Genomic DNA, 15,022 nt, shown 5'->3' on the forward strand with positions numbered 1-15,022 from the left:
TTTTTGGAAGACGTGTTAGTTGAGGCTTATGCAGCATCCGCTGGTGGCAACCTTTAATAATTCTGACTCTGAGGGTTTTTATGCAGACAGCTTTAACGTTATAATGTTATATACCTTTTCAAGTATCACCGACTTTTATTTTCTATTTTTTTAGTTCCTTCTGCTGATCCCATTGAAGGTGAAACAGGTTGTTAAGGTTTTTAGTAAACTAGTAACTAATTCTGATGTAGATTAACTAAGAGGTTTTTTTCTAGCCTTCCTCGTAGCAAAATCTCATCACAATTTATTTGCCTCAGTTAATCACTTTGATACACAGACTACTTAGAGCAGATAACCTATCTTGAGACATTGTGGATTCCACAAGATTTCAAAGCTTCCTCTCCGACATTGCTTTTGCCAGAGCTGATAAAATAAGTGGAATTTAATCCATTTTTAATTTTTCAAATCTTGAAAAAGACCTCTTTCCTGGGCAGCTGATAACCATTAAGCTATAAGAAATAGCCATATGATTGATTTTACATTTGAAAAGGCCGTCTGAGTTGTATTTCTTGTTTATACCTAACTTGATAAAGGTCGGCAGCCTATGAAACAAAGCGTGCTCTTCTGTGGCTAGGCCAATAGTTTTTCTCATGTAACCTACAACGCGCGATTTTTCCACAACTTGCATAGGACTAAAAGTGTGCGAAAATAACAGTTTGCTGAAAATTAGCAGACAATTTTCGAAATCACTATTATAGTTAAGTCATTCGCAAATTAACAGTTAAAATGTAACTTTCAAGCTGTGTTGTAGCTTATTTCCGGTCCGTAAAAAATAAACATGCCAGAAATTTCATTTGCATTGCGACCTATTTTTGAATACATGTTTTGTTTGAACTGGTAGCTACAAAAGTTCACATTATTACCAGGTGAACGTTTTTACAAATGTACGTTTGAACATTTTAAACATAGGTGGTACATCTTAAATTTTGAGGCCATTTAATTGTGATTCCCTAGGCTTCAACCTTACCTGTCTAGTGGTAAATCCGGCATTGATTATAGACTACCACAGAGTATCACATTAAAATGGCAAAATTAGAACCATAAATGATTGATAAAATGTTTAACATATCATGTTTACATTTAATTTAGATTATGAATTATATAGTTCTAATTTTGCCTTTTTGATGTACCGTAATACCTTGTGTTGTAATAACTTTCTAAATTCTTTTTAAGGCTTTTTATTTGTGCTTTTTTAGCGTGATGACGCCGCCTTCACGGCGGCGAAAGCTCTACAAATAATTATTTTTTAGATGCCAAATCTGCTTGTCTTATTTACTTATTTTATTCGTTTGGTTGCATCATTATACATGCATTCTATTAAATTTTATGATCTGCGATTCTAACATTCAGAAGCCAGAACGAAGGTGAGACATCACAAGAACTCTGTTACTGATGTTCTTTATACATAATATCATTTCAAAAGCAATAATTTGTATTGTGAGCAAATCATTAGATGCATTGTGACGTCATATCATTAAAACAAAGTAAGGCTGTAACTTTATGGCAAATGTTCTGCGGAACTAAATAATTAAGCTTGTTTACCAAGTAGGACAAAATATAACTAAAATATTAATAAAAAAAAGAAGAAAAACTATTCGTAATGTTATAAAGAAATGAAAGCATAATGACTAGGTAAGTAGACGTTTGCTTATTTCATTCATAAGGTAACAAGAGATGCATCGGCATGGTGACCTTTTCTGCAAACATTACACATGTGATAATTAATTTTCTTCAAATGCAACAGCATAAACATCTAGAAGTTTGCAAAAGTGACTCGGCCTTCAAACTGGAAAGAAGTAACTTAGTTTTCTTATAATAAAGTTTTGCTTTAAATCAAAATGCTTGTGCCAAAGCGTAGACAAAAAAAGTCAAAAGAATAAGTTTGGACTCCGGGTGATTTTGGACATCCAGAATCTTGAATCCAACATTGCATATACTTTTTTTATACTGCATTATTTGCATCTAGTCCTTTTTGTTTTGAATGCATCTCTTACATTTTAAGTAAATATTACTTTTGTCCACGATAATTTTACCAACATTTTCCTTCCTGAGCTAAGTTTAAACTTTTCTGAAGAGATGTCATGTTATTTTATAGAGGTGTCTGATTTTAGTAGCGCGGATACCTCATTGATACTGAGCCCAGGGCCGGATTTAGCTGATGGGGGCCCGGGGCACTTTTAGATCGAAGGCGCCCGTGCAAAAAAATTTTTCGCAAATACGGCGCAAAAAACCTTCTCTACGTCTACAGTAGCATTAATCCAGCACTGCACAGTATTTTGCAGAAACTTCAAAGGCTGAAAGAAAAAAATAACGCAAAATCACATTTTTCTCACGTAAGGAGCCCCTCAAAAGTCGGGGGGGGGGGTCCGGGGAACCTGCACCCTCTGCCCCCCCTAAATCCGGGCCTGACTGGGCCCAAATTATCTGCTCAATAGCCGTGTAGTTAAGCGTACAAAACGATTCTGAATTTTTTTAATTTTTAAGTGTTAGAAATAGCTTTTGATTTAATGTTTAACAAATTGCTACTTCTCGCGACAATCTTTAAAAATCACCTGTTTTTGCATTGTTGCTGCACACAGAGGATTTTAGCATTTACCTTATACTGTACTTGACACAAAATTTCAAAAAAAAAAAACAATGCTACGTTTTAAAATGTTTTTACACTGTTTTTAGAAGTTAATTTTTTTTAGTACGGTATTAAAAATAATCAGTTTTTTTTAAAAAATCCTAAAGAATAGGCTCAAACCTCAGTTCTTGCAATAACCTCATGCTGATAGCCAAGTTAATATTTTTTAAATAGCCTGTGTTGAGTAAGCTAGTGTAGCCAGAAGTTGCCTTTTTGATTTACAAAATGTAGAAATAAGAGCTGTTTTATTTCTATTTGTGTCAAAAAACTATAGGCCAAAATCGATCCTTGTAACCACAACATAAATTATTATTTAAAGTCATAAAAATCATTACTTTACAATTTCAGCAATTTAAACGAAAAGGTAGTAGAACAGGTGATTGGAGATGCTGTAGCCAGGATATGGAAGAAGGTAATTGTCTTTCTGGGCACCACCAGAGATGTTCGCTTAGGAGAGCGAGTCGCAAAGTTTGTGATCAGAAAGTTGGAACAAAAGGCTGTGGAAGTGGTATTAGTAGGTAAGCAATTACACTAAACTAGTGAATTCATGTCAATGAAAACTTACAAAAAATAAAAAAATAAAAAAGCAGAAAATCTATTCAAAAATTGCTTTACCAAACCGATAAATTGCTTCTCCTGATAGTCATTGCTCAAGTGTACACCTCGAGAATCGAACCAGGGTTTCTTGTTGTCATTTTGTTGTTTTACAGCCAAGCGCTGATTCAGCGCAACAGCTATCAGAGCCGGCTGAATAAGATTTTTTTATGTGAATATGATCTTGGGAATAAAAACGTTTACTTTGGATTAAGCAATGATTGTTTGATTGTGGAAATTTCTATCTTTGGACTTGGAGAAAGCTTCTTTGAGCGTTTAATCCTGGAAGTTTTGCATACTTGTAAAGATTTAAACCACTCACGCAATCTCAGTCACCGAGATTGAGATAGTAAAGTTCCCGCTTGCTGTTGAATTATTCCATTCATTTTGCCGCTGAATGGAGAGCGCTCCTCAAATGCGTTGCTCATGCGCTCACCCCGAGAGTCGAACTAGCGTTGCTGTTGCACAGTTGTGACGAAAAATCTTTTAACCTACTTCCACTTTACATGGATATATTTATTGTAACTTTACAGACAAAATTGTCACATATGTTTGTTGTATACTGTAATTTTCTTCTTTTCCTTCCTTCTATTCGAAGTCTGAACTGCACTTTGCCTTCATGCTATCAAATCTTGGCTGCCAACTAGCGGATACAAATATTCGTTACAATATTTCGAAAGAATGTGGCCTATCAGAAGATAGCCTACTCATGCGTTGGTGTGTCTGGCAATATTAGCGTAAATGTTTGTTTTAACAACAACAGCATAATAAAAACGATACTGGTATACATTAGGGTTATGACTAGGAAATTTTTTTTTGCCTGTAGCAGGAATCAATGAACATTTTAGTATAAATTTGGAAAATTATAATTATTTTGTTCAAATCGTAAAAAATGTCCCGCACAAACTGGCTTTGATTGTTGACATTGATCCAATTGTAAAAAAAACTTTACAATTCAAAACTTATCCTTTGCTACAAACTTAATGTTCAAATATTTTTCCTTTTGCACTTCTGGTAAAGTTCTTCCATCAATTTGACTCCCCTTTCTGCAATTATGTTAGTGCGTGGGACATCTACAACGGACTTATCCAAATTCCAATGGGTTTTAAGGCACTTTAAGGCTCCAGGACATTCGAGCTCAAAGATAGCATCAAATAATCTTTGGTATATTCCATCTTTAAACCTTTGGTTTGAAAACCAGGCTTCCTGTCACGCATTTGCGATGAATGAACATGATATCTTCAGAGTTACTCTCCATCTAGGGATGAGGAAGTAGGCAATCATAGCATAAATGTCTCTTGAATTTCATCTAGAATTTTGTAGAGATGAAAGTTTATGCCACTTGATTAGTGAAAATCTACCATTTCTTTGAAGAAGCGAAATGCTCTGCACAACTCAAAGAGAAACTTAAATCATCCCTCCATCCTGGGTTTTCAACTATTTCCATCTCAATTTCTGGCTTGTAAAATTGCTGCAAGCTTTCGTAGTGTTTCACCACATCATCTACAAATTTGTAGTTGAGAGTTGGTTTTGTTGAAGACGTTGGATTGAAGAGCTCTAATACATGCTTTAAGACTCTATCAAGAATATGATGTTGGCAACCAATATACTGTGGTTTATCAAAACCCTTGCTGATCATTGCATTTGCAGGTTCACAACAACGCCATTCAGCCGTCCAGTATTAATAATAATAAATAATAACAATATTTATATAGCGCCACATCCACAGTCAAACTATGCTCCTGGGCGCTATAGCCTACATGACAATGGTGATAATTAATACGGTACTTTCAGTCATAATGTTCAGTGAAATAGAACGTTTTCAAGCGAGCTTTGAATTCATTTAAATTTTCAGCTTCTTTCACACAAATTGGCAAATAATTCCAACAACTGGCAGCAACAACTGGGAAGGTGCGATTTCCATTGTTGTGTCTTACATGAAGGGTTGCACAAGAGCAATTGATGCTGAGAATGCAAACTTCTGGCAGGTTTATAATGAACAAGCAAAGTGTCCAGATAGTTCAGAGCAAAACCATGGAAAACTTTATGAATTAATAGACATATTTTGAAGCGAATACGATGCAATACTGGAAGCCAATGCAGGGATTTTAGTATAGGAGTGATATGATCATGTTTACGTGTTAAAGTAATTAGCTGAGCGGCAAATAGTACAATGTGGAATGTTATTTAACAATGAATTTGAATAATCAAGCCAGGATGTTACAAGATGTTGTAATTATTAAGTATTAACAGATGTTGTGTCACATATAATCATTTTCAAATTTTTCCATGCATCATATTTATTTAATAGGTTTTCTAGACTGCTGAAAATATCTAGAGCTGTTCCATTTTCGCATTTTAGAACACCAGTTTGATTTCTCTTGATGGACTTTTTAAGCATACTACTTGATATTCATATTTGCCAATCTTTTTTCTATCAAAGGGTAAACAGAAATTATTCTCCTCTTTCATAATTGATTTTAGTTTTAGCTTTGCATTGTTGCCATCTCTTATAACTGCTCTCCAAACACCAAATTGTGATGGTGTGAGAACACTGATTCCATCATCAACCAGGCTAGCACAGACAACTGCTGTTTTGGTGGTTGAAAGAGAATTGCGTACTATAACCAATTTTGATGCATGTGATGTAGAAAAATGCAACACTGGTTTTGACTGGGTAATATTGTCACTGTATTCTGCCATAGTAGGCCCACTGTCTGCATCACTTGTACAACTCTCGACATCACTTAATGTCGTCTCATCTTCTTCATTTGGTGTGACATGATGTGAAGCCACATTGGCACTGGTATGTGAAGCACTTGATGTTCGCACTCTCTTGGAAGGGTGGATTGACGATTTTGGAGCAGTTTTGTTGGTTGTATAGCCAATTTTTCCTTTAGATTCAATTTGTAGGTTATATAGTTTTTTTGTCTTCTTGGCACAGCCACTCTCCTTTTATCTTGGTAATGTCAAACAGGTTTTCTGTTTCATCTTCAAATGAATTCATTTTTGTTTTTCTATTTTTTTTCTGTTTCTCCATCAATTTCAGTAGCTTTGAGATTATTGTTTGCTTTGTCACCGCTGGAAAGTTCAATTTTGCCCAGAGAATAATTAATTCATCAGCTATTAGAATCGTTCTCGTAGTCTTGTCCTTAGCTTGGTCCAAAAGTGAGTGGTATCGCCCGATAATGTCTTTCTTTTTGAAAATGCGAACATAGCCTAATTACTCAGGGTTTCAATCATTGGCATGTTTCTTCTTCTCGTTGACTTTACAGCAAGATTTTTCGTCCAGGATACCACATTCTTCTCAACAATTTCACTTGACTTGTGGTAAGCCATGATATGAATAATTTAATCTGTGCAATCACAATTTACCAAAATAAAATTCCAAATCTTCGCAATTGAAATTGTGTCATGCAAATTCAAATTAGTCGATATATGTATTATATAGTCTATAACTCTATATCTACAAAAGAAAGCCCATCCTTCATACATTGAAAACTGAAAAAATTTGGTGCGGGAGATTTTTGTTTAAACAGTCTTACCTTTTGTGAGTTTTCAAATCAGGACATAAAAGTTCATCATTTGTGAATACAGGACACACAAAATTTTGATTTTTTTTTTAAGTCATAACCCTAGTATAACCTATACATACATTTCTTTTTTAATAAGAACATTGTCTTTGATCATTTTTAAGATAAGAAGGAAATTGTTTTTTGTTCTGTTTTCACCAAACACCACAATTTTAGGACTATAGGCTACCAGTTCTGTTAAGTAGACTATTAGTTCAGAATTGATAATTACATAATTATCATACCTAAAACGAGTAGTATAAAAGTATCTATTAGAACAAAAACTTAATGCTTTGCAAAGTGATAGGCTAATGTGTATGTAAATTTGTTAAAGATATAGCCTACCGTAACTTTTTTTTAGATCCGTTACAGTTTAACTTGCCACTTCTCACCAAACCAGTGCATTTTTACCGCCTTCCAGACAAACCACCACAAAGGCTCGTTGACATGAACACTCAGGTACAGAAATGGACGTAACTGAAAAAAGCAAAAAGCTACTTTTTACATAGCAAGTCGTATATGATAACAAAGGCCCTTGTGACTGTGATATTAACGAAGACCATAGTTTCGTTTGTTCTTCAGTCGTATTTTGAATTTTGATAATCGAAGTTGTTCACTTTAGTGGGATATTTAGTACAAATACAATGAAAGCTATACAATATGTGTGCTAAATACAAACACAGTGTTGTAGGTTACTAATTGCCATTGTATTAACAATACTAACTGTATATTACTGGTTGTACTTGTTAATGTTAATTATATTAATACTATTAATACGGTACTTCAAAGAGAGCTTAATGCCAAGCAAAAAACAAGCAGAGCAAATTACATGAAATACTAAACATTAAATACTAAAATCTTAAAGGGTTGTTTCATCCAAATAGAATCTACTTGAATATGAATTTTCTAATGATCTAAATAAGGGTAAAACAGCCTGTTATGAGCAAAATGGTTAAAACGTCTGATTAATCTAATCAAAAAATAATAAACCCAAAATATAGATGCTAAATTTATGTTCAGAATACGTTTCGAAAACTATACTGTCTTCATCTTCAATGCTATAAACGCAAAACGTTTGATGAACATCAGTTTAGTATTTACATTTTGGGCCATTTATTTTTTTATTAGTTTTTCATTAAATACCAACTGTATTTGATGAAAGAAGCACTATATGTAAAAAGTCAAATATTTGTAGTAAGTGAAATAAAGCAGATAGTGAGTGCCGAAAACAGCAATTATTTCTCTTAGTCTTAATTCTTATTTTTTGTGTAAAGACATTGAAAACTGAAAACCTGTTTTAATTTAGATCAAAGAAGCTGACGCGGTAGTAGTCGTGTCTTCGGAATACAATCACTCTATACCTCCCGCTCTCACAAACACAATGGAATACTTTAGTCCAGAAGCGTTTTCATATAAACCCTCTGCGATTGTTACATATTCCCCGAGTAAGTTAAGTTATTTATGGAAATAAAGCGATCAAGTAATCCAATTGGAGTAAAATTTGAATTTGTAGTTACCGTAATGGAGATCTAACCACATGCGTTCAATAAGCTGAAGAGTAGCCGACCTCCAAAGAGAGCAAACCTCTTCGTAAGCTTAAAAGAAAAACATGTCAAGTTTTTGACTTGCATTTTGAGTTCACAATACAAAACGTGTTGGATGGACCCAATCGATTATATTTATACCCCATCGAGTAAAAGTTCAAACGGTGGAAATTATGCAAAAAAAATAATGATAAAGTTTTGTTTCGCACAAACTTCGACAGTACATACACTGCGCAAGCAGATATTAAACTAAGACAGGTAATTTCGCTTCAAAACAAAACGAAATATTTTGAAACTTTGAAACGTTTTCGAAATATTTCTGATTCGAACAGCCCTAATAGATACAAAACAATTATTTATCTTGGAAATATTTATCCACAGTCGCCAAGTTGTAAACAAAAGTTACACTGTATAATACAGTACTATTATAAGATATGTAGCCTACTATATCCATTACTGTATAACTACTGGTTTGCTTGGTTGGTTTTAAATCTTTATCCTAGGACTGACAAAGCCTTGATAGGTTATTCCTGGTAGTTTCGCATACTTGTAGAGGCTCTTGACGCAGGGTCGGTTACCGAGATTGACAGAATGATATTTCTAATTGTTGAAGTGTCGTTACCGAAGAATTATTCCATCCGTTAGGTGGCGCTGAATGAAGAGCAGTCCTTAGAATGTGTTGCTGAAGAGCACACGCCGAGAGTCGAACCAGTGTTACTTGATCTTGAAACTTCATCGTTTACTAAGTCACGCGCTAACCAACTGAGTTATCGGGGCGGATGCCATTATACATTACAGTATAAACTATATACTATGGAGAAACACTGCTCTAATGTATTATTATCAACAATCTAATGTATTATTATCAACAATCTAATGTATTATTATCAACAATCAGGCGTGTTTGGAGGCACAAGAGCGGGAGTGCAATTGAGAGCGTTTCTCGGTGCTTTAGGCTGCATCAGTGTTTCCGAAATGTTCAGCATCCCCACAGCTCATCTAGCTCTAAACGAGGATGGAATTCCAGCAAAGAATGAACAGGTAACAGTGCTAGACTTAGCCTACACTGTAAATAAGTTAATAAATTTCGCATTTGTAAATTGTGAGTAGGCAAAATGTCACCAAGAATTGTAACCGAATAAAAGTTTTCTGTTTATTTGGCGGACACTGGGCAAGAGAGAAGCTCTATACCTCTTTAGAGGTTTTTCAAGTTTGAATGAATCAAAGTTTTTTTTTACGCACTATCTTTACACGTGTTCATCACGTTATAAGCACAGAAAAGCATTAAAGTTACTGTTTGCTAACTGTAAATTTATTAGTGTTAATACCACAGTCAGTATTTTATATTTTTTTACTTAGGGGTCCAGAGTTGAAACCGGCTGCGAAAACCTTCTTGAAGAACTTCAATGGTGGGCAAACGCCGCCAAAGTACAAAGAAAAAAATGTGGCATAAAACTCTGAATAGACTCCTTTATGGAGTCAAGCCGACGCACTTCTTTTGACAAAGTTTTTCAAAAAAATTTTATCACAAAAAAGCCAAAATAAATAACCTCTGAACCGATGCAAGTACAGCGTAAAAAGTACAGCGAAAGAACTGCTTTATCTTCGACGTGGTTTTCAGTTTAGTTTATTAAAGGTAAAAACCTTTAATAAGCTAATTAAATAAGTTCCATAATTAAATATACTTTGGAAGAACCTGTGGCTGCTACAGTTGTTTATCTTTAAAAACAAATTAGGTCATTTCACAAAGCTTAAAAAATGCCAGTATATTACTTGAACTTCTCCTGTATTGTCGCATGAAGCGGATCCAACAAGTAACTTTTGGGCGAGGGCGAATCATCCCAAACGACCTCCATGGATCCCCAACTAATTGTCGCTACACATCCAGCCAGTCACCGGCTGCCTGGCAGACTTGGACAACTAGATAATTCTAGTTGTTTAATTCGATAAATTTGAGCGAAATGTCGGTAATTCTAATCTAATTCGGTAAAAACTTGTTTGCTCTAATTCTAGTTCTTATCCAATCTCCAGTTTTTCTAAAAATTTTAGTTTGTCCAACAGTATTTTTAGCAAATGAAAGGATAGCCTACTGCGCTCTTCTCAACGTTATACAAAGAAAATGCAATAAAGCAATCAAGATCAAAGGGTCATTCCATCCCTTGAGCAACAAAGTCATGAAAAAATCGATTAATTCATCAATTCACTAACGTTACAAGGTACAGTCAGAGATGGGCATGATCTTGATCTTGAAGATCACAAGTGATCTTGAAGATCAAGATCGTGATCTTGATCTTGATCTTCAAGATCACTTTTTTTTTGGTGATCTTGATCTTGATCTAAGATCACTTTTTTTTGTGTGATCTTGATCTTGAAGAACAATAAGATCAAGATCACCTTAAAATTGAATTTTACTTCCTAGATAGAGACATTTTTTTAGAACTCGTACTGTACAAAGTAGTTAGTGGCAACTACTAACATTAAGCCACTGTTAGTATGATATGTGTCCAACAAAAGACGATTTAAAGTCTCCATCTAATCTAGTCAGTGTTCCCATTTCAAAATTGAAAAAGTTTTCTGTGTTGGTCATAATAAAGAAGTCAACTTCCGTGTACTTTATGTTGACGTATAATAAAAAATTATTTAACTCTGTTCACAATTTCCATGTGTGAATTTTAAAGAAATGTTTGCTTTCTTTGACCCAATTTTAGATGCTTCAAAAGTCTAGAATGGCAGTGTTAAAAAATCTGGACTCTAGCCGACTTTGGTCATGTAAAGTGGTTTATTGCAGCAAATCAACCAGACCAAGACTTAATTTGGTCTGGTTGATTTGCTGCTTGATTTGCTTATAAATAAAAAGTATAAAACTAATTGCAAATTTTGCGACATTTTCAGAACTACTGTAATTAACCTCGGCCTTGGGTGTGACGTTGCGATTCTACGCAAACTACGTCAACAATTGATAGGCCCAATAGCAACAGTCACTAACTTATTACAATTCTTAGGCCAGCGATCGAGTAGTTAAAAGTAAAAGTTAGCAATACCAACTATATGCCTTTACCCAGGTAGCCTATAGCAATTATTTTTTGCAACATCATTGATCAAAAACTTCATTTTTTTTCAAGTACACAAAAAGTGATCTTGAAAGTGATCTTGATCTTCAAGATCACGATCTTGATCTTCAAGATCACATAGTTTGGTGATCTTGATCTTGATCTTCAAGATCACCTATTCTTGGTGATCTTGATCTTGATCTTCAAGATCACCAATACTGGTGATCTTGCCCATCTCTGGGTACAGTATATTAAGACGTTTACAAGTGGTTTTGGCGCTGTAGTGGAATGACACTTTGATCCCGAGTTGCCACATTGGCGTTTTTATCCAACAAAAAAGATATGTGACAACTGTGTCCAACTAATTCTAATCTAGTTTAAATTGTACTCTGATTTGTGAAATCTTGGCTAGCTCTAATTCTAATCCTAGTTTAATTTGTAAAAGCTTAAATTACTGTAATTATAATTCTAATCTAATTTCGAAAGACTGCAAAAATTCTAGTTGTCCAATTCTGCTGCCTGGTGTCATTGTCAATTTAAACTTTTGCCGCTACAAAATTTTAAAATTAATTCTCACTTCATTGTCTTATTAGTGAATTCAAAATACTATAATTTAAAGCAGGGGTTTGGTTTCCTGGGGGCCATGGCCCCTAGTGGGCCATGAGACTTTTTCAAGGGGGCCATGGAAACATTTGAAAAATAATAATTTGTTTAATTTGTCATCTCTAAGTCTACTCCAACACTATACAACAAAAGAAATAAATTAAAATTTAATAAAAATACTAGTACATTTTGCCAAAATCATCATGAAATGGTCTTTACCCGTTACTGTATCAACAAGTTTTTTAATTAAAATGACGTTTCCTAATTTTTTCAAAAGGTTGAAAAAAATAATAAGGGGGGCATTGATTTTTCAAAATTTTCAAAGGAGGCCACGGTGTAAAAACGGTTGGGTACCCCTGATTTAAAGATTTGCTGTATTTTTGCTGTGTCATTCAGCAATTAAAACAAATATTTACACGGATGGCATCAAGTGATTGAAAGATGTGTGGTGTAAAAAGTATTATCTATCGAAGACTAAAACTAACTTACAAGTTGCAACATTACTTTCTAAACTCTGAAGGTATATGTCAACATGCAGAAATACAAGTAATGTACTTAGGCTGTAATGTCTGCTTCGGTTTATCGGTGTTCGGAATGTTACAAGTTATAAAATATACTGCACTTGGATTGATTAATGAAACCAAACGCATAAAAATCTAATCAATAAAAAAAGATCGATATGGTTGCTGGGAATTAAATTTTCAAGGAGGATGCGGAGAAACCAGGGAAGAAACTTATTTTAATATATCTTTCGGAATGTTAGTCAATCGTTGATGTGGCGTATTATCGGATTTTGATTACAAAACAAACAATTCCAGTTAAACAATTTAGAATTCCGTATCCAACATCATCCATGACCATACTGTACTTGTAGAGAGTCAACCAAGGGTTGTTGACAGAGCTTCGGTTAGTTACATGCAAACGTTTCAAAAACCATTCTTTTACTGCTTCAAAATCTGAATTCTTCTCACAAGCAAAAGATGAAATTCAACTACCAAAAATGTTTTAGATCATTATGAGCAGTGCGCAGCATATTAATCATTAACTTAAAATTGAATCGGTTTGAATCTGTAAACTTTGCCTTCGTTTAGGTTAGTCGATCGACGTTCACGACATACGCTCAGCAGTTGATGAAGCAATAATACAAAATGTTTAAAACTGTGTTACTAAATGAATAAAAAAATAACAGTTAACCTCTCAAGTACATGTAGCTCCACACAGAGTGAAATTTACATGCCTTTTGACTCTTTTTTATTTCTTTAAAAGTATTATTGACTCAAAAAGAATGTCTAAAAAGACATTACGAAAAGTAACTACGGACAAAGGCCAGTGTTTCGATCTTCCGATCTCTTCAGCGTAGTAAAGTGAAAGTGTTACTAAACTCTGAAAATGACCTCAATTTGCACCAGATAGATCTCTTTAGCAGGAGAAATAGGCAATTAGTTGCAAACTATTAACATTTAAACAACGCGATTCAGCATTGGTTGCACAACCTTGCAGCAAATAGCCTACCTTACACTTGAGTTATCTGAGCGACAATTCAGTAAGCATTTTGCCTGGCAACGGCAGAAACATGGTCAAAAGCTGTGGTTTTTCTAGAGATCAACAAGACAAAACAGTCTTGGGGAGCGAGTGGCAAAGTTTGTTGTTGGAAAGTAAAAAGAAAAGAATAAAAAAGTAGGCTATGCATAGAAAAAATAGCTTGGTGTCACAGTGGCGTACGCAAGGTCATTTTTTGCTTTTGTTGTATCGGCTCCCCAGTAACGTTGACATGGAGGCAGGGGCGAGTTTAACTGATGGGGGCCCGGGGCACTTTTAAATCAGGGGGCCCCCCATGAAAAAAAATTTTTGCGCCAAGAACGCGAAAAACTTTACAAGGTAACTTGAAAGTCACTCACACCGTTGCTAATGCCTTTACACCAACCTCAGTCGCCACTTGTGACTAAAAATTAACATTAACCTTGAGAGAAAAAGGAGGCATCTTGCAGAAAGTTTAAAGGCTGAGAGAAATTAATAACAACAACACAAAATCACATTTTTCCACGTCGGGGGGCCCTTCCAAATCTTCGGGCCTGCATGGAGGTCCAGTAATAGGCTAGCCTAATAATGTTTTTTTGCTCCCATTGCGACAACGTGTAGAGTAGCCCACGTAGGCCTACTATGTAGTCTACACTGCAATGCGATCACAAATGCAACACAAGAAGCAGCGAAGAGATGTATAGTCTATAGTCTTCTAGTCAGCTGCTACCCTTTTTTAGCATACCATTAAGTGTCTTTGCCGAGACACAGCCGCAAACTGTGGAGCGATGTAGAACAGACGTCCTTTACGAACGTCGCGTAAACGTTCTGACCACTCAACCATGCAGCCCCCACATTACTATTATATTGTAGTTAAAAGTTTTATAATGTTAAAAGTTTACTGAAATTTTGGACAACAGTTATTAGGCTGATAAATTAATTAAATTGTAGTAGCTTAACCAAAAAATATGGTATTGAGTGGTTCCACCTGAGGCTGGGCTGTAGTCAAACTTAAAATGAAAGTGTGTGTTGCAAACTTGTGATGTGATTGTTCTTATTTCGACAGAAAGTAACAATTGCAAAAAATACAAATGCTGTTTAATTCTGTAAAGCAAGGACAAGCTAGGACAAAACATCAAGTAATAAACAAAAATGCAGCACGAAAAGATTATAAGTGAAGATTAAATAACAAGTGTAGGCATAGCCGTAGGAGATGGGGGGGCAGGGGGGGCGGTCGCTCCCCCGTTGAAAAAAAAAATGTCGCGAATTTGGGCAAAAATGTCAAGTTTTTTGGGCAAATCAATCTTACCATGATGTTTCGAAGTCTCACCAGTTTATAGACTTTATATAATGGAAGTGGCTATTTTTCCACAATCAGATGTTGCCAGTTAGGATTAAAGTTAGGAAGGGTTGAGGTGAGGTTTAGAGTTAGGAATAAGATTAGGGTTTTGACCTTTCCAGGACTAAAAAAAAATT

The 15,022-nt window shown here is 35.0% G+C and overlaps 1 protein-coding gene across 1 annotated transcript; it reads left to right on the forward strand.

Moving 5' to 3' along the window:
- The first annotated feature begins 1,553 nt into the window (after positions 1–1,553).
- On the forward strand, positions 1,554–10,056 carry LOC145764902 (FMN-dependent NADPH-azoreductase-like). Its single transcript, XM_082576598.1, has 6 exons — positions 1,554–1,671; positions 3,014–3,183; positions 7,193–7,290; positions 8,138–8,276; positions 9,274–9,416; positions 9,735–10,056. The coding sequence occupies exons 1-6, from the start codon at positions 1,664–1,666 to the stop codon at positions 9,834–9,836; spliced, it is 660 nt and encodes a 219-aa protein (XP_082432724.1). The 5' UTR covers positions 1,554–1,663; the 3' UTR covers positions 9,837–10,056.
- The last annotated feature ends 4,966 nt before the right edge of the window (positions 10,057–15,022 follow it).

The sequence above is a fragment of the Aplidium turbinatum genome, chromosome 2 (assembly GCF_918807975.1).
Source record: "Aplidium turbinatum chromosome 2, kaAplTurb1.1, whole genome shotgun sequence".
Classification (NCBI taxonomy): domain Eukaryota; kingdom Metazoa; phylum Chordata; class Ascidiacea; order Aplousobranchia; family Polyclinidae; genus Aplidium; species Aplidium turbinatum.

Coding starts and splice junctions, on each gene's coding strand:
- LOC145764902 (XM_082576598.1), top strand. Junction 3,184..7,192: donor TGTGGAAGTGGTATTAGTAG/GTAAGCAATTAC, acceptor ACTTTTTTTTAG/ATCCGTTACAGTTTAACTTG. Junction 7,291..8,137: donor TCGTTGACATGAACACTCAG/GTACAGAAATGG, acceptor GTTTTAATTTAG/ATCAAAGAAGCTGACGCGGT.